A 27,733-nucleotide genomic window follows, 5' to 3' on the forward strand; every position below is an offset into this window, starting at 1 on the left:
CAGGTGTCGCAACAATCGCAGCTGCTCACAGGAAAACCGTCTGCTCTTTTGAATGAGCTCATTCAATTAGTTTTCATAAGTAATCCTGGCAGTTAATTCACCCTAAAGTAAACTTGTCTACGATATCTTATGTATACAATATAACTCCTAACATCAACCAGACCAATCGATTTCGTACCAGTTTTATGTTTTAGAAGACTTCTGAATATTCAGAAAACCGGAAGTAAGTGCCCGGCAGCAAGTGCCCGGATGAGGAACGAGAGCGTCACTCGTTGATCGTGCCGCTAAAACTAAAAGAACAAAAATTAAAATTCACGAGCATGTACAAATGGGCTCACGTTAAAATACGAGCCTATAGCAGATAACATACATAAAAAACGTCGCCTGACGTGCCAGAGTTCGCATATCGGAGGGAACGAGGGCGAACTCTTACATTTTTTTTACTAGCTCAAACCTCACTCAGATTTTAGTGGATGTCTAGAATGGCCGTCGTTTGTTGTTCGCTCGTGATTGCCACAAGTTTTGCGTCTATGAAAATGAGTATGCGCAACTGCTTTTTTTTTTTTTCGCGGCAATCAAAATAAACAGGAACAAGTGCATACGATTATTATTTAATTGTTCTTTGTTAGCTAATGTATGAAGCGATGCCCACTCATGCACTGGAGTGAGAACACAAGGCTGTCGCAAGCTGCCCAATATTTTGACAATCATATTAGTCGCAGTGCATTACCGAGCACTATATTACGGGACAAACGTAATATAGTGCTCGGTAACATCAGCCAAGACATTAATACTGAAAGGCGCGAGAGAAGTGAATTCTACAGAATGCATATTAATCACACTACCCTTTTATTTTTGTCTTTTATTTTACCTTTATCTTTTATCTTTTATTTTTTCCATTAACTAACGTAATAATTATGTTTATTCACTCATGCTTCTAATATTTGGCTGCAGACGCAATGTATGATCGCAGAGTTGGAGGGCACCTGGGGAAACCACCGACTGAATTGTTTCGTGTATGAAACGTCTCCCGTTGTATTTTTTTTATCCGCGTTGCAATGAAAACCCGCGAAATATAAATAAGGTCACGTGGCGGAGCGCTTGCGCACAGCTATCTTACTGCTCTCAAGCGTGAAGTCGGCGAACAAGATACACTGCCGCGTTGTATGGTTGCTTGATCGCCTCGGCAGCGTTCATCCAGCAGTAGGTTGCCTTGATGCCCGCGCGCTCCGCTGAGGGCGAGGACAGTCGCGTCGTCTGCTACGACGGCCGCCATTTCGCCTCCCGCCGCAGCTAGGCACCAAGCGAAACGCGCTGCACAACGCGCTTGCGGTGCACGGATGAGTCCGGAAATAAGTGCACGCTAGCGAGCTTTTTCATTTTATTTACTTTTTTGAAGTTTGGATACCTTTAAGTGCTGTTCTTGCGTAAGTACGTATTAAGGGAGCATGTAATTTATGTAAGCTGTTGGCCTGTGCATGTGTTCTGCGCTAGATGTAGATGTAGACTTTGTAATGTTGAAAACGAAAGCCGTACTTAATTTCCTCGTAAACTCTGCATTCCAAATACACAAAGAATCGTTTAAAGTATTTATATACATGTCAGCAGCAGTAGCTGCAGCAGTATATATATATCCCAACACACGCATTTTAGTGGTGCGAAGCTACGTAAGCATGACTAAGGCGGCCTAATTTGGTAAGTTTACAAACAATTTACTCGTTCATTATAAATGGCATCATACATATTGTAAAAAGGACAAAAGGCCGAGAGGCAGTATGGTGGAAATCCTGTTAAGATGAATCGAGAGCTTCTTTATAAATATTATTGCTGACATTTCTTGCTCCTAGTCTGGGGCCGCATTTGTATCGGCACTCGAGTTGCACATTGAGTCCTTATCGGAATGATGAATACGTGTTTACTATGCCAGAAAACTTTGCATGCACGCGCAGTATCTGCGTGTGTTTCCTTTTGTATCTGCAGTTTTTTTTTTGGATGCCCGATTGCACGCCCACGGTATTGAGTGTTTCCAATACTGTTCTTCATTCTGTGCTGCATATCCACTGCGTCGTGTATTTGTATTTTCAATTAAATATATTATCTGGGGTTTTACGGTCGAGAACAATATGATTACGACGCACGCCGTAGTGGAGGGCTCCGGAAATTTTGACCACCTAGGGTTCAATAACGTCCGCTAGCATCGCTCACTACATGGGCCTCTAGCATTTCGCCTCCACCGAAATGCGACCGCCGCGGCCTGAACCAAACCCGCGACTTTCGGTTGAGCAGCCCAGCACTGTAACCACTATGCCACCAAGGCAGACGTCTTTTACAGCGAAAGCTGTCATGAGATCATTTCAGCGGCCGCTTTTGGTGCCGTAGTTGTCCGCCGCCGCCGCCGGTGTCCGTAACCACTATCGCTCGAAATAAGAAAAAAACGAAATAAGAAAAAAGTTCCAGGATGGAACGAGGTTCGAACCTGGGCCCTTTGCGTGGGAGCCCAGTATTCCACCTCTGAGCCATGCCGGTGCTTGAAACAAGCGTTGCAAAAAGGTCCTATACAGGCTTCATGTCAGGAAGGAACCACATTAGCATATGCAGTATAGCGTAGTAGAGGAGTAAAATAAGCACCAAGCGTAGGTTGTTGAATGCTTCCAACCCATTACAAAGGGCTCCGCCGTAATTCTTCATCGTCATTAGGCACAGCATCAACAAAGTGCGCATAATGCCTTACAGGTGCTTAGCAGGTACCACGGCTCTCCGTAGAATGACGAAAAATGGCATAGTGCCTGCTTCTCTACTTCTCAAAAATTACAATGATTTTTAGTGTAGTGGGTTCCTCGCAAGTGCACTTGTATTCGTTGCCAAGGAAGCCCATAGACGCATGATCCATTTCCTCGGAGTCTCAGTAAAGTTCTTCGCCCACCCCTTTCTCTCCCACGTCAACGTATGTTATACAGCATGGCGGGAGAGGGAAATAGCGACCGGGCGTCACCCAATGCAAATTGCATGACTGGTGGACCGTTTAAAGCTTCCAACCCATTGCAAAGGACTGAGCCATAATTCTTCGTCGTCATCAGTCGTCGCGTCAACAGAGTGCATATAATGGTCGTGTAGCTGGTGCCTCGCTTCTCCGCAGAATGACGAATAATGGCTTAGCAGGTGCTTCCCAACTTCACAAAAATTATGATTTATGGCGTAGTGGGTACCTTGCTAGTGTGCTTTTATTAGTAGCCCCAAGAGAGCTTACAAGAGGCTCTAGAAACGCCGCTCTTCCAGCTTTCGCGGTGACTGTGCTGCTGTTTCAGCGCAGGCCTGGCGTTTTTTTATTGTAATAATTGATTTTCCATGAGGTGCTCATTGTACAACTTGACTTTGTTTCTTGTATTTTTTACTGACATAGCGTGTGTACTGTACACAATGCTGCCCTGTCCCCTTGTTGTTTTCATGCGCTTTCTTTGTATAGACGCTTCGAGAGAACAGTTTGTATGCGCATTCCTGTATGAGCCCTCATGGCTTACATTATTAATAAATAACTTATGCTTCCTCAAGAAAATAAAATACTGTGTGTGTGTGTGTGCGTGTGCGTGTGCGCGTTTTGTGCGCATTATAGCTGCAATGACAGTAGCAATTGCACAAATAAAACGCAAATTACACAATAAAACGCAACTGCCACTAGTCGCTTCACAGTGATCGTAAATGATTAAAAAAAATCAGGAACTGCGTAATGATTTAAGACAGGACGAAAATGTAACCTTCAAAGAGAGAAACAGGGAGGATAAAAACATTTAACTGCATAAATACATACAAGGGCATCAGACAAGCACAGAAGGCGTACGTGAATGCAAGAACGGAATATAGTAAACAAGAACCCGCCTTGGTATTATTTATGGCGCTCAGCTGGTTACCCGTAGGTTACGGGATCGAAACCCTGCCGCAGCGGCCACATTTCGATGGAGGTGAAACGACAGAGGCCCATGTGCTTAGATTTAGGAGTACGTTAGAGAACAACAGATGGTCAAAATTTCGGGAGCCTTCCACTATATACAGCTCCACTCATAATCATATCGTAGTTTTTGGGACGTATATTCTCCCAACTAATTATTATTAGGAAAACAGAAGGATCTGATCGGCGGTCAAACACGCATAATATATTCCGTGACACATTTCACATCACCAAAATAGCGAAAGCAAAAATCAAAGGCAGATACAGGGCCATCATCCGACAAAGCCGCAGTAGCGCAGCAGGTGACCTTTCAGATTTGCGGGTGTTCATCAGCCGGAAAAAAACTAGCACGCCATTAGTGCGTCTTTGAAAATAGCGGTCACATGTCACTTGAATGTACTTACACATGCCTCATTGACATTTTGAGAATTCGGTAAGTACTTGTGTTACAAATGTTGTTATGACTGAATATTTCAACGTCACTAATGAAAATATCAGTAGTCACTGTACCACTCTACTGGATCGAACTGGATTGTCCCTCTAACCTACTGCCTCAAAAGGTAGAGGAGAGTCGACCGTCTTTAAATACCGGTGCCGAGTAGCATAATGTAGAGTGCAATCGAAGCTGTCTGTAATATTCTAGTCATTATGATGCCCGACGGCCCTGCCATTATACTATTTTCACTGCATATGATGAACTGCAACTCGGGCAAGTTAATCTAAAAAAAATGTTATTGATGCTTTCTTTGGTGTAAAATTTGGAATTATGCTTGCGTCGGACAATTGGAAAAATTCCTCGCACCAGTTTTAACTTTAGGAAGGGTTCATCATCACGATTATCATGATCAGCCTGACTACGCCCACTGCAGAGCGAAGGCCTTATCCCGCCGCTGTGCTTTTTGCTGCCACGTTATCCCCGCAAGCTTATTAATCTCATCTGCACACCTAACTTTGTGCCTCCCGCTCGCGCGCTTGCCTTCTGTTGGAATCCACTCTGTAATGACCAGCGGCTACCTCGCCTTTGCGCAACATGCCCTGCCCGTGTCCATTTTTTCGTGTTCATTTTGACTAAGATGTCCATAACACCCGTCTGCACCCTGACTCTCGGAGGAATGCGCTAGTGTAAACACGACACTGACCCCTTGGGCGCGTTTTCCGATGTCGCAGCCAACCCATGCTTCGGCCTTGAATGGCCCTCTGGAAAAGATAATCGTTTCTCATATTCGTAACGTCGTTCAATATCTCACTGATATTTAAGAAAAAATCCGTAAAACAGGTGGTGGATGCTCGAGCCAACGTTTCGACAAGTGGACTTGTCTTCTTCAAGGCTGGAACTGATTTCCTTAGCTATCGTGTGTATATGCTTCGTGCCCTCTCCAAAAGAGGGGAGAAGGGGTGGGGGGGAGAGAGGCCACCGCGACGATTGGGTGAGTCATAAGGAACAAAAAAAAAAAAAAAAAAAAAAAGGGGGGGGGGGAGGACGGGAGGGTGTACGTTTCACTGAATGATTGTCAATGGAAGCACGTGGCATTTCAACAATAGCAGGTTCGAAAGCTTAGAAGAAGGGATTAACTCTCATTCGTTTTCGTTGTGTATGTACCATAGCGAATAGATTCGAGAGCCCCCTTAGAAACGTTAATGCCTGCTGGCTGGAGTGTATTGAACTTGTGAATAAGGTATGACTCTGTATATTTTCTGTCTCTTGGGGACCGGAAGTTTGACTGAAGTATGTAAAGTTTGAGATCTTCGAAGTTGTGACCTGCTACATTAAAATGCTGTGCCACTGCTTTGGGTAACTTTTTCGCTGTGTCCGCGCGATGCCCGTTTAATCTAACATTAACAGGTTGTCCCGTTTCGCCAATGTACCGTTTTTGACAATATGAACATTCGATCATGTAGATAACGTTTGAACTAGTGCAGGTGAAACTAGATTTTATATGATGGATTTTATATGATGTCCATCATATAAAATCTAGTTTCACCTGCACTAGTTCAAACGTTATCTACATGATCGAATGTTCATATTGTCAAAAACGGTACATTGGCGAAACGGGACAACCTGTTAATGTTAGATTAAACGGGCATCGCGCGGACACAGCGAAAAAGTTACCCAAAGCAGTGGCACAGCATTTTAATGTAGCAGGTCACAACTTCGAAGATCTCAAACTTTACATACTTCAGTCAAACTTCCGGTCCCCAAGAGACAGAAAATATACAGAGTCATACCTTATTCACAAGTTCAATACACTCCAGCCAGCAGGCATTAACGTTTCTAAGGGGGCTCTCGAATCTATTCGCTATGGTACATACACAACGAAACGAATGAGAGTTAATCCCTTCTTCTAAGCTTTCGAACCTGCTATTGTTGAAATGCCACGTGCTTCCATTGACAATCATTCAGTGAAACGTACACCCTCCCGTCCTCCCCCCCCCCCCCCTTTTTTTTTTTTTTGTTCCTTATGACTCACCCAATCGTCGCGGTGGCCTCTCTCCCCCCCACCCCTTCTCCCCTCTTTTGGAGAGGGCACGAAGCATATACACACGATAGCTAAGGAAATCAGTTCCAGCCTTGAAGAAGACAAGTCCACTTGTCGAAACGTTGGCTCGAGCATCCACCACCTGTTTTACGGATTTTTTCATCGCAGCTTCCATCTTCCACTTCCTGCCGTTTTTTGATATTTAAGAAGTCATTTACGGTCGTGATCATAAGGACAGTGCACTCCCACGTGGTTTACACGTCCCGGTAGTTAAGGAACCAATGTTGCGCTGTGATGCAAATGTAAAAAGAAAGAAAAACCCCACGACACAAACTTACAAAGTTTCCGTGAATAACTTTCACAGCTTCCCAACCTACATCTTTGTCTTTTTTTCTCTTAGGGTGGCGGTGTCAGTGGCATCAATTGGGGTGGCAGTGTCGGCCATGCGCGTTTATTTAAATGTTGCAAACATTACATATCTGTATATGATTCCTCAAGCTATGTGAAATGTAGCGCGAACACCCTAACGACCTCTACCGATATGCTCATCATCGCCCCGCAGGATATACATCGTATCGATCAAACGGACGCATCTGCTCTGACCTGAGTGCCAACGTTACGCCGGACATTTACCTACACCTGGCACACCAGTGTACTCGGAGTACCTGATAAGCACGTGATATGCGCTTAACTACTCAATTTACACGAAGACGCCTAACCACCTTTTGTGCATTGGCACAAATCCGGCATAGGCTGCTACTAGCTGACTGCTTCCCACGAAGTTGATTCCCACAATGCGTGTGATCTGTCGGTTTGTTTTTTTTTTTCTCGACTAGGCGCCACGTATTAAACAAAATGCGCGTGCATATCTGTATATCTTTTAATGCGTTCAGCATTATAGAGGGAATTTTCGAGTGGCAAATTTTCTTTGCCGTTTGAGAGGAATGTTAATGTCTTGTTATGTAAAACAGGGTGGGATTCTTTTACAGCTAGTATTGTGTACCCAAGGCTACTCGAAAGCAGGGATGAAAACGGAGACATTGTGTTAAACATCCGGAAGGGTTTTACGCTTTACCTTGAGAAAAGCACACTACTGTCAGACACATTTTACTTGGATTCGTCAACTGCAGCTGGTACACACCGAACTATCGTAAGTCACATTCGTAGTTATTGTTACATCCCCTATCGCAACCCTTGTAGTATGTAATCTACGAGTCTTGCATACGTAAATATATGCCTCAGGCGTATAGTTCCCTGAAATTAATGTTTCTTTGCGCACAGGCAATAATACCTGGATGAAAAGAAATTTCACATCTATAGTAATTCTTGCTCGGCAACATGGTATAGGACATAAAACACAGCGCGAAAGCGAGAAGAATGAATTCAGTACCCTCAACGGAGTGCGAAGAAAGTGCTACTGAGGCGAAAGCCATAAGTGCTTTATCAGACGTTGGCCTTTAAACGGGGTGTGCGGTAGCGCAGAAAATAACGTCACCACGCGCACACTGAGAAATAAATACCGGGGTTCAGGTTGTACTGAAATCCAGGCCCGCTTGTACGTCCAAAACGTCTGAGCCTGAGTGGCACATCTGTCACTCAGACTCAGACGTATTGGAAGTACAAGTGTTTTGAATGCTACAAGTTTGCCGTAAAATGAGCCTTTCATTAGCGAAGCCAGTATTGCGCCTTACCAGATAAGATACACGCTATCTACGATAAGATACAGTCAGCGCTATCAAGTAAAATGGTCGTATGCGCCGTTCTCATGTCACTCAAATGCTAACGACAAGGCAACAATTTAGCTGAGGCCGTCAGTGCGACTCTCCAACGTGGCCGCGTGGGTATTCTCGATGAAGAAGATGTCGATGACGGCTTGATCATTTTTCTATAAGATAGGGGGCACTCTGGCCCGTAACCTTGAGATATTGTTTTAGCTTACATTCACTAACTTCAAGACGTCATGCCCAATCGAAAAGTATAAACCATTTTCGCTAACATCGCTAACACTATTACTATGTACGAAGCTTATTCCTTTGACAAAATAAACAAAAATGAAATCGGAACAGATTTCGACGACGTAAGGAACGCTTTTGCGACTTAAATAGCAAGCGGGATTTGATAAAAAGGAGTTTAGAGCCATTTATTTACCAGCTAGTGAGAACCGAGCGACCTATATAATAAAACGACACTACTCCAAGTGAATCCATGACATGAACAATCGATTACAAATCGAAAATTTCGATGAATGAAATTATGCTCTCTGCTCATTGCCTTCACAAGCCCATTGTGCGGCATTAGGCGGTGAGGAAACGGAAACACCAGATAATTCGTCAAGCTACGCCGCCTGCATAAAAACACATCGCTGACCCATCCGTCATATGAATCGGTATAGCAAGAAAGTGAATCGTGTCTAGAGAGACGTAGTTGAGTGTTTATTGTGCATTGACATATGAGAGCTTGTACAATGTCTATTAGAGTTCGGCAGCTATAGCACCGTCAAACATAAAGAAGGACGCACGAAACGAACGCACAAGTACACTCAGGACGAGGGTGAACTAACAACTCTCACCCTTGTTACTTTTTTTTGTGCTTGAGCAGCGTGCTCCTTTCCCAAACGGAGCCGCTACAGCCAACGAAGTGACGTTGTGCGCTCTGTAACCTCAACACTACCTTTGCGGTGAGCGCACAAGACGTACAACCCACCCGTTGGTTCGATTCCCAGCGACAGAACATTATCTTCTAGTTTGTTCTTTGTCGTCTGTTCGTGTACATTTAACAACGTCATATCCGTGACGAAAATACATCAGTGTGAAGACTTTGTCGACCACGATGTAACACAGTGTCGTGCTAAAAACTCAACCGAGGACACTTTTGTTTGGCATTAAATTTGGAAGCTTCTCGGTGATATTTCATGTTTCTTTTTCGTCTCATTGACCTTAACGGCAGGCACAGTTGTACGGTTCCCGTCATTAAAAGAAGCTTCTACACACATAGGTCAATATTGTTTCAAACTGGACCTTCGAAGTGCATCAGTGCGTGTTTGATCACGTGAAATGCTGCATACTTCAGTGTATTTAAACAATAACGTCAGCACCACAACATCAGTATACATGCGTCTCGAAGCAGCTCAATTGTTGACTAGCTGTGTATGATAGAACCACGTCAATTACACGTGACCACTAGTTCGGTGAAAAGGTGCTTCTAAAAAATTGAAAATGTCGCATTTACATCGTTTTAGTTACATATAAGTAAAATACAAATAGTGTTGACGTAGTTTATACAAATACCTGGCACCGAAATGAGTGCTGGTCTGTCCTGGCTATTCTACTTCAACTGTGCCAGCACGCGACATGCTCAGACGTTTTTACTCGAGTGATAATATTCCGTAGGTATAGCGATACTGAAATTAGGAGTGCAGTAGCTAACTTGCTTCGGCATAAAAATTCACATTTCTGGGGCTTTCGCTCAACGCTTAACCAAGCGTAACAAATTTCACATTACCTGGGCCCTAACCTATACACTGTAATAAATTATGCACTTTATTTTGAAGTACATCTGATAATAAAATTCAGACTTCTTGATTTTCCCGTTATCTGTCCTCGTGTCATTTCGCGTCTCATTGTTTTTCAGCTTAAAGGAAAAGAAATCGAAGCAAATTTGTATCATGATAAAAAACATCAGTCATCTCTTGTGGTCACAAGAACCGTCGATGGTATTGAGGTGGTAAGTATTCAACCATCTATTCTGCTGCGAGCCTGCATCAACCGCCATCATGAATTGCGTATCAATAAAGAGCCTTAGGAAGCTATCTAGGATGCATGTGCGGGTGCACTTGTATTGGCAAAGATCGGTGGAGGCACGCATGTGCACATGCGCAAGTGTGCATATGTGCCAGTTCGTACCTCCCTCTGTGCGCAAAAGTAACTAAACGAAATATGGCAGTATCCCACACCACCAGAGGGTATAATGGTATTCAGCCAATTTAGAATAAATGAATAGAATATATGCCCCAAAAGACTTCGTTCCTAAAAAACGCCAAAATTTTTTAAAATGAGGAAGCATGCCACTCTGTGAATGTGGACGACTGGCGAAGCCGTTTAGCTCACCAGAAAGAGGTTACACAGAACTTCGAACCATGGCAGATCACACACACTGCCACTAAATACGAAATGTCTGTCCGGAAAGTTCGTTGGGAAATTAGCGTATTTGAAGGGGCACTGCAAAACGTTTCCTAGGGATCATCTGATGGCTTCATTCAAGGAGTTTATTGCCTCACGAATCAACAGCCGCAAAACTGTTTCGAATCCGTCAAGTACGAGCGGTGTTACAGGGATCTGTCGCACACTTTAAGCGCTTCCTCTCTCCTTTCGTACCAGCGAGTGCGCTGAAAGCTACGCAGGGAGGGGATGGCAAGGGGGCAAGAAGCTACGAACCTTCACAAGCGCGCCTCATGATCATGAGCCCTTTTCTTATTATTGCGATAGCAATTATACGGACAGTCTCGGCTGGATTTTGCCGTCGCCGTCGCTGCCGTCATGCACCATATATGTATAAGTACGTATATATATATATATATATATATATATATATATATATATATATCAAAGCCCCAAAGAAAAATTACGAAAAAAATCCTTCCGATGCGCGAAATCGAACCAGCGACCACTCGTTCCGCAGCGCGCGACGTTAACCACTACGCCAGAAAGCGCAGTTCCTTCAGGTAGCTAACGGCGAGCGTCATATACACACCATTTACCGCTGGCAGGACTCGGAGACGGCAGGCGTTTATAAGCGTTTCTTCATTACCATCGAGATGGTGCGAGGAGCGCGACGGGCGGATTTAAAAGTCGTCGGCGAGCTCGCTCGCTTCTTATATTTGCGCAGGGAGAACCTTGCCCTTCCGCTGTCTGCTCGCGCGGTTTTCTCGTGGTGATGGGAAGAGGAATGTTTCAAGCTTTCACCGTGATGTCCGCGCTCATGTTACGGAGTCTACGAAAGTAACTCGAGCTCAAGGGACGCCGCTAAACGAACAAACAGACGATGAGTGCGAACTATGAAGTGTCACAGCTCGACACTTGAAGCTCGTAGTTTCCTTCGCTGCTTCGGCCGCCTTTGCAACAGGAGCGCTGTTCAAACTGAGAGTATCCATTGGCGAGCCTCACTTCGTATAGCATTAGTTTCTTGCTATCGCATTCATTGCTCCGCCCTTGCGGCGAAACTGTGATTTTTTTCTTCGAAAATGTGGCTTAAGCGGTATTCACACGAGGGAGAAATCCTCGGTGGATAAAGGCGGAGCCTAGTGACGTCAGCTCGCGAGGAGAATTCGCCACAAATGTCCCCCACAAATGTCCGCCACAAATGTCCCAGTCTATTTGCACCTCAACAACTCTGGGTCACGTGACCCCAAGTTGCGACGTCACATATCATTCATTGGTCAAAGCGATCGGCTTCAACTGGCTGTGTCTTATTTTGACTACGTCTTGTCAAGCGACTCTGAGGTCACGTGATAAAAAAAAGAAAAAGGAAGGCGTGTTTTTTTGCCATCATGGTGGGCGTGCACGAGTTCAAGTTATCTTGTGATCGTCATCCACGCTTCCACGCTGCGTGCCCTGGCGGATTAAAGAGCCCGGCGAAGGAAGCCCGCGTAATCGAAGTCACTCCACTGTGCCGCTCTTGGACTTGTCATGTGCCGTTGCGTAGGTATGAGAGTAACGAGTACTGTCGAGGGTAGTGCCAAGCGTGTTGTGTCACACGTTGTGTGTAGGGAGCCTACATGAACGGCCGGCCATATAGGCTGCCTAGTTGTGTGGTGCTATGAACGCCAGGGCACGCGTTAGCGTGCCGCAAAGAACAGGTGCGTTTGCCGGCATTTGCTGCTACCACTGTTAGCGCCATATGCTTTACATCGAAGGAATCTACTGAAGTCTACAGGTGTACAGCCTGAAGTCCTCCCGATGGCCATTAGGTTGAGCCTCGCGATGTTACACAGATAGGCGCTTCTCATTTTCTGAAGAAGTAACCAGTGAGCAGTCGACTGTTAAATTTCATCTGCAACCTACAGAGGTCAAAGTGGAAATTATAAGGGCTCGTTTTGCCTTGTTAGACACAATATTCATGAGAACTGATCGTGAACTGAGAACTATTATTGAGGTCAAGAAACATGTCTAGAACGCCAGAATGGCACGCTCCAGCACTCTCTGGCACCATGTATACCGATAACTAGTAGACAGCCCACACTTAAGCATTTCACCTTGGCGGCCTTGCATGCGAGAATTTGGGCTCTTTCAAACCAGTTGTAATCAGAAAACATCATCAGTGCAGTCCGGAGCGTGCCATTTCGGTGTTTTAAACAAATGTGCTGACCAGTGACCTGTACTGTACTACGTTACGTACCCGCACGGCAACACACCCGACACGCCAGTGAGGCGAGCACTCGCTCTGGCCCCTGCCTGGGTGATCTAGTGGCTATGGCGCTCGGCTGGTGATCCGAAGGTCACGGGAGGAATCCGCGGCGGTAGCATTTTGGATGGAGGCCGTACCCAGGAATTTTTTTCGGGGGTTGTTTGTGTGCAGAACGGCTAAATTTGGCAACTGGTGGTCGCTGTGAAGGAGTGCAAATATGTTAGTGTCACCCGAAAAGTTAAAGCATTGAGAAATTTCGGGGGGTGTCGGAACCCCCTCAACCTTCCCCCCTTAGTTACGGCCCTGGTCGCAATGCAGTAGTGTGCCTTCGAAAGGCTTGTTTTCCACTGAATCGTGTTTTTGGATTCACTATCATGATTGCGTTCAGGCGACCAAAATGTGGTGCTTGTGCGCTTAGGTAGGATATGCGTGCACGACGCATATCCTACCGGTATCTGGTTGGTATAAAGAGAGGAGTGAAGGAATGAACCCTATCAGTTGAGAGTAGGGCTGTGTTCTGTCTTCTTTCTTGGGTGTCATTTTTTTCCGCTAAGAAAGTACCATATATTCTCACCAACTAGCCCGCCAACACATTCTGTTGTGCACACTGGACACCCACTGCTGCTCTCTGAAGGAGAAAGTGCAAAAATGTTACCGAAATTCCGCTATATCCCCCACCGCCGAGCGATCGTTTGTCCTGTCGGTAGAAAAGGTCCCCGTGTCCTCCGAGGAGGCGCAGGGGGATCGCGCCCCCTCACTAATCCGTGACGTCGCGGTCACGTGATCCGCCATGACCCCGTGACCCCGAGGATTTCTCCCTCGTGTGAATACCTTTATACTAGGACATGTTTACTAGCGAAAAAGACGAGGACGACAAGAAGGAATACAGGACAACGCTAGACTTCAACTAAACTTTATTACACATAACATTCAGGTATATATAGACAACTTGGCGAGCGCATGCGCGCAAAGGTCCTGTTAATACCGAAAAAAATAATCAACACAGAAGAGTTATCAGTTTCTTTCCAGATAGCCAAGTTCCTTGTCAGAGAGAGCCAAAGAGGGACTGCTGACACAAGCGTCAGCTTCTTTTTTAATGACCAAAGCTTCAAAAATCTCCCTCTCCCCCTGCGTTGCGAAGCTGCGCAGCACTGCCGTTTTTTCATAGTATGGAGAGCATGAACATCTCCTACAATGGTCGGCAAGGTGTCCACCACCGGCCAACGCCTTCACTGCCGCTCGGTGCTTCCGCAGCCTTACGTTAATGCAACGGCCGGTTTGGCCTACATAACACCGGCCACAGGACAGCGGGATCTTGTACACCACTGCAGTTCTGCATGGAACAAAACGAGTGGCGTGACTCACTTTACAAGCCTTGTCTTGGCTTAGCCCGTTCACCGCCGCACACATACGTACAAGCTTATTCGGCGCGGTAAACACGACGTGAACGCCGCATTTTTTTGCCACCTTCTTCAATCGGTGCGAGAGCTGGTGTACGTAAGAGATAGGCACAGGACGTTCCCGTGATTCACTCCCGTTTTGTCTAGCGGCTAGGCCGCCAGCCTTCACATCCTTCACCAGACTCTCCAGCACGGACGTAATCAGCGGTTCCGGAAAGCCGGCCAACTTGAGGCGTTCAACTTGGCCTTTCACGAGGTCTCCTACCAGGTGCTCGCACGACTTAGCAAGCGCCGCTCGCAAGCAGTTTTTTGCTATGCCTCGCTTTACAATCTTTGAATGGGCCGAATTATATCCCAGGATCGATTTTTTGGAACGAGGTCGGTATTCCCAGCAAATGTGGTCACTAAAGCTAATTCGCAGATCTAGAAATTGCAGACATCCCTCATTAGGCTTCTCTGACGTGAACCTGAGACCCTCACCGCATCTCATCCCCTCACCGCATCTCGATAGTGTATATATACCTGAATGTTATGTGTAATAAAGTTTAGTTGAAGTCTAGCGTTGTCCTGTATTCCTTCTTCTCGTCCTCGTCTTTTTCGCTAGTAAACATGTCCTATTATTCACGTTACCAACTAGCCCAACTTTCCGCCTTAAATATACCCCTATACCCCCAAGGTGATTGCGAGCGAGCGCGCGGGGACGTCCGCCATCCCGCGGCGGCCGCGGTAACAATGCAGCTCACGATGCTCCAATCAGCGAACGGCCGTGGAGCTCGGCTTTATGGCGCAGTCACTTGGAATTACGGCGTCATTTGCCGGCAGAAGAGCGGGCGATTTTTAGCTAATATTGAGACTTAAGTGTAAATTCGAAGTCGTTTGCTGCATGCGCTATAATGCTTGGCTCACATGTTCTCAGGAACCTCGGCTATCTATCTGTAGTTTTTATTGCGATAGCAATTATATGGGCAGTCTCGACTCGTCGCCTTCTTGTCCCTTCCGTGTGAAGCCCAAGTTGATAAGATTCCACCGCGCATCGTATGTTCTAGGCGGGTAAAAGCGCGCGAGCGGGGGCGACGAACGCGGCCGAAGCAGAGATAAAACGAGCCGACACATTTCCGTCGCTCGGAGGGTGCATGCGATAAGCTCACCCCGCTCGGGAGGCCTGCTGTCTAGACAGACAGAAAACACCTCGCTCGTCTTTAACGATCATGAAAAGACGCGAGGGGGCGCGAGCAGCAACTTTGAACTAGAGTCACTGGAAAATCAGAGTACCGCAAAGGTAGGCTGCACGCGGGCAACATTGGGCGGCCGCGGCCACTTCCCTTCCAGACCGTCCGGCGCGTTGCTAGCGTGTGTTGAGAAGTGACCGATCTTTTAGCCTCAGCGCCGTGTTACGCTCGGCAGAACGGCATTATATGTGTGTGTTTCTTCAAGAGGATATTAGAAGTGATTTCGAGTCATCGACAGGTATGGATCGACTGCGTGGTTAGCGGTGTAACTAATGAAACGTACGGCGAATGTTGCCATGTGCTCGCGAGCTCTCTTCATGGCTTCATCGGTCTCTTTTCGTGTCACGCCCGGGCGTGTTCGCTAGGTCCGTATCTGTAAACATAGTTGCATTAGCGCAGTGACATCGTGCGAGATGCCATTTACTTCGACATTTGGTGAATCTTGACTGTTTGCGCTAGCTTTGCAGTCGGTGTTCAGGTTCACTGCACTCGAGAACGTTATCGAACAACATCGAGAACATTCAACATTGCGTCCTTCGAATGATCGCTGACGCATAGCTTGCTTGCGCACCGTGCTTGCTGTTCAACTGGTTGATATATATGTTGTAGAACTTGTGTGTGTACGGTAATTGGAAGTTGTGCGCGACGTCTTGATTCGGAACGCCAGCAGCCGAACGCACGGGCGAATCGGCGTGCGGTAGGTAAGGTGCATCTTATCTTACGATACGTAGAAAATTGGCCATCAAAAATTATTGACATCAATACTTAATTGTTTCATTTCCTATTTCTTGTCTCCTTAATATTCCCAACGTTGCAATGAATTTGCAAATATGTTGCTGTGTTCCGACAAACAGTTCGTTTTTTGGCGTTGCCAGCGCGTAAACAGCTGGGGTTCAGTTTCTGCACTGCTGCACTTTTTTTTTCATAATGCACTCTTATTAAAGCTTCCTCGGCACGGTGCTTTATCTTCTTTTGATCAGAAATAGCACATCCCGAAGTTTTTAAAGCGCATGCTACTGCAACACAGTATGTATATATATATAGAGCTAGAGCTCGCATAAAATCGACTCCCTCAATACGTGGGATCTGCTTTTTTTTTTTTTTTTTTTTGCTGTGACCATTTCTCACCAACTATACAGTATTTTAAGGGTACGCTCGGTGCAGTGCAGCATTCGCAGCATTTTTTTGCAACAAATGTAAAAGTACGCTTGATAACATTGCCTTATACCAAGTTTATCAACAGAGTTCCACGCTTCTGTTTTGTGCAATGCCAAAGATCATGCCACAATTGCCTTCAAGGTATACCAGTAAACAGTTATTATTTTAATAAATCTTCGTTTTCGCTCTCGTGCGCGACACGCTTATAACTCGGATAGCATGCGTAATCTGTTCAACAGATCGAGATATAAACAGCCGAGCAAATAGAAAGGTATGTAGTTTTCAATATCGCTGACCACAGCGAACCGAAAAGGTGAAGTATCCTGTCGCATAAGATCTTTTCCAGCAAAGTTAGTGTAGTTCACTGCAGGAAGGAGTGTTATTCGAGGGGGGCGAATTCGTTCAGGCCAACTATGCAGCCACGTAAACGGCGCTCTTTTGACATTAATTTTTCCCACACGGCAAACGAGATTCCCAGAGTAGCTCACCAGTCACGTTAGATTGATGGTGAGCTACTCTCTTCTGGCATCTGCATGCAGTGGCGTAGCCAGGGGGTGGCACACCTGGCCCGTGCCCCCCCCCCCCCGAAAAAAATGTCTGCTTACGCCCGTCTGCACCTGCATGACGCGTTTAAAAAAGCGACGAAGTACTTCTGCGAACCGTGGTAATGCTAAATGTCCGGCCACGCTCTGCACTGAACGCGCCTGCACCCAAAGCGCTTGGAAGGGATATGGCGGTGAGAGGTCACGTGATGCGAGTAAGCCAATCGCGTCGGCGGCGGCGCGCGGAAAACAGATGCGATACTCTGAAATTTTTCCAGTGACTCTACTTTGAACTTTGAATCTGAGGGCGCGGTCGCGATCACTGGCGCGCGCGCGCTATCTCGACAGCTATCACAGCGGGCGGCTCGTATACACTTCTACGTGCTGCGCTCTCAACGCGAAGTGAGTATACGAAGAGCATCTCTCGCTGGAGAGGCCATATTCTCTTACACCGGCGCTTTGTAGCTACGCGAGATCGGACACAAAACAGTTAGCTGCCATCCTTACTTCGTATAAGACTACAATTTGTTGCTATCGCATTCATTACTTCGAACTTACGGTGAAACTGCTACTTTTTTTTCTGGCCATACTGAAAAAGTGTTGCAGAGCCCCTTTAATGTTTTCCGTTTACCAGAATGTGCCTGTTGGCCGCGACATGCATTGTCTTGTCTTTTGTGCGGCACATGAATTGCCTGTGTTCCCATCATCATCGTCAGTGGACCTATGGTCAGTAGTGGGGCTTCCCGAATGTGTGTGACACGTCCGCTGTCCCTCGCTAACCAACGTAATGGGCTAGCCATACACAATTTCACTGCGAAAAAATCAGAGGGAAGAAAACAGTACGTGTTCAGTTATTTTGTCCTATAGGCCAATAGAGTATGCAAGAACATAGTGGCGTACTTTCACAGATTAATATAAGTGCAGTGTATCTTTTTTCGGCATCGACATGAGACGACGGTGTGCATATATTGCGGTTGTCGACTTCTTTGTAATAGTGAAAGTAGAGACGGAACGGCGAGAAAAGATGCGTCCCAGTGGCGTAGAAGATGAGATCGGTGCTCGTAGCCGTTGCCTGTCTTCAGGATTACGGAACGCGTTTTGTTACGGCGGTAGTGAGGTAGTTGACCACGTCGCTCTTGTTTGAAACCAAGCTGCTATTCGAAAATTTTCCGGAGTCTAGGACAACCTGCTTTTTATAGTGAACTTTCACAAGAGCACATGTTCGAATGGTGGTGTGGTTCTCAAAAAAAGGTGTCAAAGGGATAATTGTCACGTAATCATTGCGACTGCCTTACAATGAAGGATTCATACAAGGAGTGAAGGTGGAGCAGTTATCTCTGTTCGCGAAGGTTTTGCGGCCTTTGTTGTGTTAAACTGCTATCCTATTCGATAACATACACGGAAAATTATTACAGATGAAAGGTAAGGCCCGCAACGTTCGGACGGTACAGACTGTTACATAATTATCTGCCTACTTCTGGCATGTGTGTCGGTATTTCTGTGTGTGTGCGTGCGTGTGGGTATGTTTCATGATGCGCGTCTCAAGCTACATCTCTTTGTAGAATTGTGTTCGGAAGATCGCATTCATTACTCGAAGGTCAGCTTGGCTACACCACTCCGACAGCGGCCGGCAACGCAGCCTGCCTCGACCTTTCTCGAAAGATCGTGCCAATGGCCCCTATATGCGGGTGTGTCATAGCAGGAATGCGATTCAAGCTTCTATATATGTCAGCTTGAAAGAGCATTGTTCTGCATAGACATTGAAGACATGTGGTGAACACATGAGCAGAGAGACAGGCGTCACGTGTTGGTCCACGTGCTCTTCTCGCAACTTCGTCTTGTAATGCGCTGTACAAATAAATGCGCGCGTTTGAAGCTTTCGCAAAGAAATGTCTTTCCTGGTTGTTAATACGCGAGAATCCACGAGTGCTACAGACGATGCTTTTTGCGTCATAAAATGGAGCTCAATAGCATTCGTTGTATCACCAAACTGCTATAGATGCATTTAAACATGATTACATAAAGAAACAGAAAACTATAGAATGCCTCTGACACTGACGGCTTTATTTTAGGTTATGCATAGCTCTTCAACTCTCTCCCTCTCTCTATTCTTCTATTAAAAGCGAAAGCCTTACTCCTTTCTGTACATGACATGACATCAGAAGGACTTTATTGAAGGCCTGAAGACCTCCCGCCCGGGGGAAGTCGGGATGAGCCGATGGCTTCATCTATGATGGCACTGGCAGACCTAGACCCACCGCAACATCATGGGAATCCTTGACGCCCTGAACTTGTAGATGTCGTGTACGCTTGAGGGCGGATTCCGAGGAGTCCTTGGCTTGAAGTACAAAGCCAGACAGTGCCTGCTTTCGTGAATCTGACCTTCAAGCTAAGCGAAAAACAATGCCAGCCAAAGAGCTTCAAGGAGCCGTGACAGAATTTCAAGTTCGAGGTGTAGCCTTCACTCGATAGCTTGGTATGCAAAACTGTTTTGAGCGAAGTATGAATTGCATCCGTCGTGTAGAAGTTATCTTATTTCGAGGGCGAAGAGCGTACGAAGGCTGAATGGGGCGTTCAGCACCCTGCGACATTGACAGTACTAGGACGCGTTCCACGGGCCCGCAGGTCGCGCCCCAAGTGCGGAGTGATAATGTGCTAGTAACAATAACCTCTACGATCTCCGTGTTGTCATCGTGGGGCCAACTGGCGGCGACGCCTGGCAGCGGCTTGACTTCGATAGCCTGGGTTGGTGCGTCTCAAATCCTGCGTCTTCGCCGCGCCGCTTCGAATCATTTCTGTGCTGGTCAGCGTGAGATAATTGGGAGCGACGATTTCAACTGTATTAAGTGCCAGCATGTCGTGAAACAGTAGCGCGCGACTTACACCAGTGCCGTTCCAAACGTGATCGCTCTACAAACTTGGTCTGACTGCGTTCAAACACCGCCGTTGTTACATGCGAAGCATCTCTTGCTCGGGGGTATATCCCGCGGAGGGCTCGTCCGCACTCACACTACGCATGCGCAACTCCTCCCCTCTCCCCAGAAGCTGCGCGTTACTCTCTCCACGGGAAAGGACGGAGGAGGCGAACCGGCCAAGCGGGTTTCCTCTGGGCTGCTTTCCACAGGAGAGTCGGCGGGGGAGCAGGAGGGCAGCGCGGTGTGCTTCCAGTGAGGGAGGGGCACGTCTGAGGCGGGGGTGACCCGCGGCTGCTTGTCTCACTTTCCTGCTGTGGGGGTACGCAGGGGTTTCTGTACTGCTGCGCACAGCATTCCTCCCGGTTACTGCTGTTTGCCTGCTCCAGAAGCGGGTTTTGAGGAGAGGGTTTCTAGCTCTCTGGGTGCCTTTGCGCCGAGGCTGGCGGCGAGATAGCCGCAGTTGTCTGTTGGGCCGACTTTCCTGAGAGGGATCAAGGAGGGGTCGTGGGGAGTGCTGTCATGGCGCTCGCCTGACCCTTTCTGGCTTTACCTGGCTGTGGTGCGTTCTTCGGGGCGGTCAGAGCCCGGGCGGCCTTTCGGGTGCGTGTGCGGTACGCTTGCGCAACTATCTTCCTTCCCTCTCTCCAACAGCTGCGCGTTACTCTCTCCGCTTCTCTACCAGCCCCTGTTTACGCTTCTCCTGCGTTCTCGCTTCTGCTCTCGCGGCGCAAGCGCAACTCTCCTCCTCTAAGCGGGTAGAGCGCAGCGCGAATTTCAAGATCCACCCACTGCACCTCAAGTACTACACGCTGCTCAATAAAAACCTTCGTTATCCATTTCACCTTCGTCTACAACGTTAATGACGCCGTTAATAACGATCAAAGGTCGGTAGCATGCCCAACGAACGCCAACGGAACGCGATCGTGCAAGTGCTCTGGCTTCGCATCGCCTCATGGTCCCCTTTAGCGGGAGATGGTGTATTTTTTTTTACTTTTTCTTTCTCTGCCATTGCCTTTCTTCGCAGCAGGGTAGCAAGTGAATATTATTGCGGTGATAATTATATGGACAGTCTCGACGGGTTTTTGCCGACGCCGTTGCCGTCGCCGTCATGTCCTTCCGGTGTGAAGTCCAAATTCATAAGATCCCCCCGCTCATTATATGTTCTACCGTGGGTAAAAACGCGCTAGTGGGTGCGACGAACGCGGCCGAAGCACAGATCAAACGAGCCGGCCCTTTTCAGTCGCTCGGAGGCTGCATGCGATAACAACACCCTGCTCGGGAGGCCTGCCGTCGAAGCAGACAGGAAACGCCCTGCCCGTCTTTAACGACCATGGAAAGGCGCGAGATGAGAGCGGGATTGTCGCGTGAGCAGCAACTTTTAACATTGAGTCTAAGGGCGCGGTCGCCATCGCTGGCGCGCGCGCTATCTAAACAGCCATCACAGCGGGCGGCTCGTATACCCACCTACGTGCTGCGCTCTCAACGCGAAGTGACTATGCGAAGAGCATCTGTCCCTGGAGCAATCATACTCTCTTACACCAGCGTTTTGTAGTTACGCGAGATCGGATACAAAAGAGTTAGCTGTCAGCCTCACTTCGTGTACACTACAATTTGTCTCTATCGCATTCATTGCTTCGCCCTTGCGGTGAAACTGTGGCTTTTTATCTCACGGTTTACCTTCAGGCCTTCATGTACTCTCTTTATACTGATGGACCACAGCAGAAATATTTTTTTATTCTGGAGGTTTCAAGTAGGGGTACTCGCGCGTCGGCATTCATTGACCCTGGTGTATTCTTTTGGTCAACTTTTTCTTCCGCGCTCAGCTGAAGCGGATCTCAGAGGCTACGTAGAAAGAAGCTCGTGGTTGAGATCTGCTCCGCTAGGTGCCGCAACGATCCAAGCTTCTCACAATAGAACAGCCTGCACTTGGGGTAAACTCATTCGATTCAATTTCACTAATTATCCTGACAGTTGATTGGTCCTTAAGTAAACGTATGCTCCGAAATAGTGTACATCCAATATAACTCCTAGCTTCAACCTAAACCATCGATTTGGTTCTAGTTTTATTTTAAAACACATTTTCTGATTATTTAGAAAACCGCGAGTAAGTACTCGATCGGAAGTTTTCGGAAAGAGACAAGAGTTCACTCGTATCTCGTGCTACTAGAATGTTTATTAGCAGCTTGTTAATAAAACCTGAATGCAGTTCGTTTCACACCGCATTTCATTGTAACTGTAGTATACACTGAGGTCATTGGAATATTTCACAAGAATATTGTCACCAATTGTGCAAGCTTTACAGAAATACAAATTTCAGTACTCCATTGAACCGCTTACTTCGATGGGGTGTTTACGGTTTCCTGCATCGCCTTGTTCCTAAGAAAGCATCATATCACGACGCAATACCGTTTCATTTTCCCGCTTCTGTTTTTCTTTCAGCGTGGAATTCTAAATGCCGAATTCACGATAGCTCCAGCGTATGTCTCCGAGCGCTCTAGCAGTGGTGCCATTGCACACAACATCTCTCAGAACAAAGAAATGTCTCATCTAGGTATTCCTGAAGGTGAGCTGCTGAAAGGGGCTTTGATTCATTGCTACACGGATCCAACACAGCGTCTTTTGTGAATGTTCGATTGCGGGTCAAGTGTTTAATGGGCATTTGTGTATGAGAGAGAGATATAGAGTGGTTCAGAAAAAAACTGAATAGGTCGCTATTTTCTGCCGCCCGTCCTGGGGGCATGGCTTAGCGCCTTTAGCGGCAGAGAACGAAGGGAGTAAAAATGAAAGGAAGAAGGAGATAATATTATGACAACAGAGTATATTGTCAGTGCAGGCGGTAGCTTTTTACAAAATAAACGTTCATAGCTTATTTCGCTCTTCCTTCTGTGTCGAGTGCCATTAACCATCCCTACGATGCAGCTGCCCTCTCTTATCAATTTAAGGGAAAGGTCTGTTCGCCTGTCGGCGAGACGGTTCACCCGATTTCAAAGTCGTTGTACCTCAACTTCCTGTCGTTCGCCCTGTGTAGCGAGGTAACGACGCGAACATTTTTTGCCTTTCTGGTCGCACATGGCACACCTGCTTTCTTTTTCTTCTCTTTTTTTCCCTTGTGACTAAATATCAGTCTACTACTCACCGCCATCAAGCTGTCAACGGGCATGTTTCTCGCGCTGCTGAATCGAGCTCCCAGCAAGCCACACTCGAATGAAGAGTTCGACGAAAGTTCGTCTGGTCAAGTATCGTGATGAGGATGATGGTGCGGTATGATGAGGATGATGATGCTGACCAGGGCGCTCGACACTTTCTTGTTGCCCACGTGCCTTTGGTGTTCCTTTAATCTCCTGATGAAGTTCCAGTTTCGCCGATTTAACTGCAGCTACAGTCTGCGCATGGTAGCTTGTAGAAAACACCTGGGCATCCCTTGCTGTCTAGGCAATCTTTCAGGTTCGAAGCTGATTCTCGGCTTGTCGGAGGGTATGTGCACACACGAAGGTAATAACATGAAAACATACGGCTTAGAGATTCGCTGACCCCAGGAACATATGGGACGCCGGCGCGTCCTCGAAACGACTGGCCCTGGGATGGCCTGGGATTGAGGACACGATCTTCAACATTCTTAATAAATATCTTGGGGTGCCCTGTCGTCAACAGGTCTTGGTGTATTGGTTTAAGTTATTTCCTCATTTCGTCGTCGCTTGAGCAAATGCGTGTTGCCCATGTCACCAGAGAACAACGGATTGCTTGTGACAGGCTGGGTGCCTGAGTTGAAATTCACGTATGTCCTGTATGCGTTAGGTTCCAGTGCACAGCAAACGAAAGGCTAGTTCCAGTACGGCTCACCTGGACATCGAGGAAGGGAAGGCTGCTGTCACACTCATATTCTACGGTAAACTGTAGGCCGGCATCTGTGGAGTTGAGAAAGCGGAGGAGCCGTAGGGCATTAAACCTATTGATAATGCAGAAGCAGTCGTCCACGTAGCGGACGAATATCTTGGGCTTGGGAGCGAAGTCGGCGACGGCCTTCAATAGCTTCCATGATAACGTTTGGAGTAGTAACGGAGATGGAAGCCCCCATGGCAGTTCCATGGATCTGCTTGTAAAACTGCTTGCGATAGGTGAACTACGTGTTGCCGAAGCAAACTTGCAGCAACTCGCACATGTCCTCTACCTAAAAAGGTGTGCACTGCGCGAGCGTTTCGTCCGCCAGCAGGAACTCTGTGCATGTTGCTACGGCAAGTCAGCAGGAACCGATATGAAGAGCGATTTGACGTCGAAGGACACCATTACGTCGTCTTCATCCGGGTAAATGTCGAGCGCTTTCTCTACGAAAGCTGAGGAATTGACAATGTGTGTAGCCGTTTTTCCGTGGAGCGGGCCCAACACTTTGTGTAGATAACACGAAAGTCAGTGCAGCGGCGACCTTGTGAAGTCAGGGATGGGCTGTAGTGGAATGCCTGGCTTAGTAGACCGTAAGTTGCAGATGCAGACCCATTGGTACACAGGAGGCGATAGTAAAGGTGCTTCTGCTGCGGCGGAAATAACGTAAAAATCTTCGAGAGCAGTTTCTGTAGTTTCGCTTGAAGGCTTGTCGTAGGATCTTTCTGCATCGTTACGTAAGTATTCCCGTCTGAGAGCAAATCCATCGTCTTCTGATCGTACTCACCTCTGTTGATTACCACAGCCAGGGGCGATTAACCAACCAGGGGGGGGTTGGGGAGTAGAACCCCCCCCCCCCCCCGCCCCGAAAAAATTGCTGGCTGCGCTTCTGACCACAAAGGCGTTTCCCTTGTCCGCAGAATGTATGGCAATGGAGGTGTTCTTCCGGAGGCCCTTGATGGCCTTTTTCTCAGCCGGTGAAGACCGGGCTTGAGGGCCATGCGTACACCACTTCGACAGAGCAGCGAGAGCGCGATTACGAGCTTATCTCTTACTTGGGGAGGAAGCTGTGTGACGGCTCGCTCCACGGCGCAAACCACTCTCGTCGGGTTTAGGGAGGCGTCAGAATTGAAGCTCAGTCCATTGCGTAGAACGGCAACTTCGGGTGCAGCAGGTTAGTACGAGGACAAGTTGAGAACTACGGCTTTAGTTTGGGCGGGGTCCTGCGGTCTAAGTGTGTCCAATTTGCTTTCTAAGCGACTCTGCAGTTGCGTTCCTATAGCGTCGCCATGAACTTAGCGTGAAGCTGTACGTCTGGGAAGTCGTCAGCAGTGACGTGTTCCAGCTCACGCCTCGAGCAGAACGTTTTCGTCTTCAAATTTTTTATTGTCTGTAAGCATTCTTGGGCGTGTGCCGAAAGTAATTTCTTGTCGTTTCGTCGAATTATCTTGTGGCCCGCGTTGACGCTACCGGTGTACTCCAGCGTAGACTTTTTGGCAGAAGGCCTTCCACTTTACACGTGTGGTTTTATGACAAACGTCCGTTGAAGGCGCCTATTCTTGATGTACAACACGAACTAGTGATTCGTGGTTGCGACGTCTTGTCCGTAGTGAGTTCTGTATGATATGCAGTCAAGAGTTCGACGAAAGTTTGTCATGAGGATGAAGATGCGGTCACTGACCAAGTAAAGGTGAAAACACATGGACATTTCGGGACCCGAACGGCTTCCTTGATCATACTAAGCGGGCAAGAGCCGTAAGTCGCTTTTTACTGTAAAATGTGACGTAATGAACGGGTGTAGCTAGCATGTAGATTGCCATCTATCCAGCCGCACTGAAAAGAGCGGCGAATTACGGAGTATCTTCCACGCTGACACAGTGATATGCATCACTGCTTCTGCTGGAATATGTAGGTATGCAACTATGAAGTCAAATATCATCAGACAGACGTATGAGAACAGATGTTAAAAGGTTAAAAGAAGGCAAGAAATACAGGGCGGAGCTTAAGATTGAACTTTAATGAATGGGTGAATTTTCCTTTTCAGGCAGACGATTCGTTTCTGTCATATTACTTATAAACACAGCACTTGAGGTCATAAAGTTCTTTTTTAGGGGCTAAACATCTTAGCGGGGTCTCAGCGTGCATCATCGTCTGCTGTCGTGACGGCCCATTTGCTTGAGCGCAAAAGAGGGCGCCACCGCCTCAGCGCTCGCCACGTGGCGAGAGCGTGCGAAATGCGCGCGTTGTCCATGGAAATTCTCTTACTGCAATGAACGTTGAACTACCAGCTCGCAAGTAACGAGAACGCGCCATCACCCGTGCCGATACTTATATTCATAAATCACTCATAGGATGTGAATCAGCTTTTAATGAGTAAGTTCACTCTATCTGAAAGAGATACGGACAGCGAATATTGATCTCAATCTTTTTTATATATTTCTCAGATGACGGCGTTACGAAAAGCGGAAGCCTCGAATGCCGTAAGTAGACTTCATGTACGTATGAGTAGTATCGACGGTTTTAAATATAGCCGTATAAGTAGCTGTTTTGCACGCGGTCACCTGTCATGTTTAAGAGATGGCAATGAAGCTTCAAGGACAACATGGCAAGTGAGAGCGCGCGAAGATACAAGGTGCACAATCGTTGGTATTAGAACTGATGCAGCTTAGAGAACAATGTACACCAAAAATATCCGACTACTCAGATTCATTCAGCACATGTTTTTTTTTTTCGAATGTGGCTGTTTCTTTCTCGAGCTAGGAGCGCCATCACGCAGTCACGTAAACGTTAATGCTAGGCAGTGTCAAACGTCACGTAAAAGTTAGTGCTAGGCAGTGTTAAGCGCCTATTGTACTATACACCTTTATCACAGTACGCTCTTTATATGCATCACATAACATTCAATACTGAACACCATTCGCTTTTCCAGACACTGCAAGAGCGAAACGGGAGCATTTCCCACGGAAGTTCATAGTGGAACTTTGGATTTTGACGTCAAGTGAATACAGGGCAGCTTTCAACACGATTGACGATTTTCTCCTCTACATCGCTACTGCCTTTAATGCGGTGAGTTTACCGCAATCTTGTATAGGACAGAATAACTGTCGCGCAGATAAAGAGCGCCTGCCACAACTTATCAAGAAATATCATTTGTTGTGTATGCTTCTCCTAACTTCCATTTGAATGTGTAACCGGCATAATTATACAGGTATCATTTGGTTGTGCTTAACAGGGACATCATTGGTCTCACTGCAATGCAGCCGTACATAAGCATGTGTTTGGCACTCTTTCATTGAATTCCCACGGTATGGGCCACTGTGAGAGACTTCTGTCGTCTTTCGAACACCTTGACGAAGTTCATTGGTCCGTTGCCCACGCTTCAGCAAAGAGCCATCAACTCTCAACTTCCGCACAGGATTTTATCGTAGGGAATATCTTCAACAGTTCTTTCAAGCCTGACTTGTTCTGTCTTTTTTTACATTTTTGCTGTGTTGTTTGGTCGTTTCATGTTTGCATGTTCGTATAGTCTTGCGAAATTTTAGCATTAAACAGAAATGTTAGCAATTACATGCGTTTTAACATTTACATCCGACATTTTAGCACTGACAGCAGTTTCACGCAACGTTTGAACACTTACAGGTATTTTAGTTCTCGTAGGCAACGTATTAGCACTTACAGGATACATTTTAACAGTTACTGGCGAGACTCTAGCATTGATAGGCATTTTAGCAATTACAGGCGACATTTTAGCACTTGCAGGCATTTCAGCACTAATAGGCGACATTGTATCA

The 27,733-nt window shown here is 46.9% G+C and overlaps 1 protein-coding gene across 1 annotated transcript in view; it reads left to right on the forward strand.

Moving 5' to 3' along the window:
- The first annotated feature begins 4,567 nt into the window (after nt 1-4,567).
- The window catches only part of LOC119403257 (uncharacterized), a 29,926-nt gene continuing 6,760 nt past the window's right edge, over nt 4,568-27,733 (forward strand). Inside the window, exons 1-6 of the mRNA XM_049418246.1 lie at nt 4,568-4,656; nt 7,414-7,570; nt 10,051-10,143; nt 22,506-22,629; nt 26,387-26,422; nt 26,872-27,008. Coding sequence (XP_049274203.1) covers nt 4,592-4,656; nt 7,414-7,570; nt 10,051-10,143; nt 22,506-22,629; nt 26,387-26,422; nt 26,872-27,008 — 612 coding nt within the window. The 5' untranslated portion in view covers nt 4,568-4,591. The remainder of the gene's footprint in view (nt 4,657-7,413; nt 7,571-10,050; nt 10,144-22,505; nt 22,630-26,386; nt 26,423-26,871; nt 27,009-27,733) is intronic.

The sequence above is a fragment of the Rhipicephalus sanguineus genome, chromosome 8 (genome assembly GCF_013339695.2).
Source record: "Rhipicephalus sanguineus isolate Rsan-2018 chromosome 8, BIME_Rsan_1.4, whole genome shotgun sequence".
Classification (NCBI taxonomy): domain Eukaryota; kingdom Metazoa; phylum Arthropoda; class Arachnida; order Ixodida; family Ixodidae; genus Rhipicephalus; species Rhipicephalus sanguineus.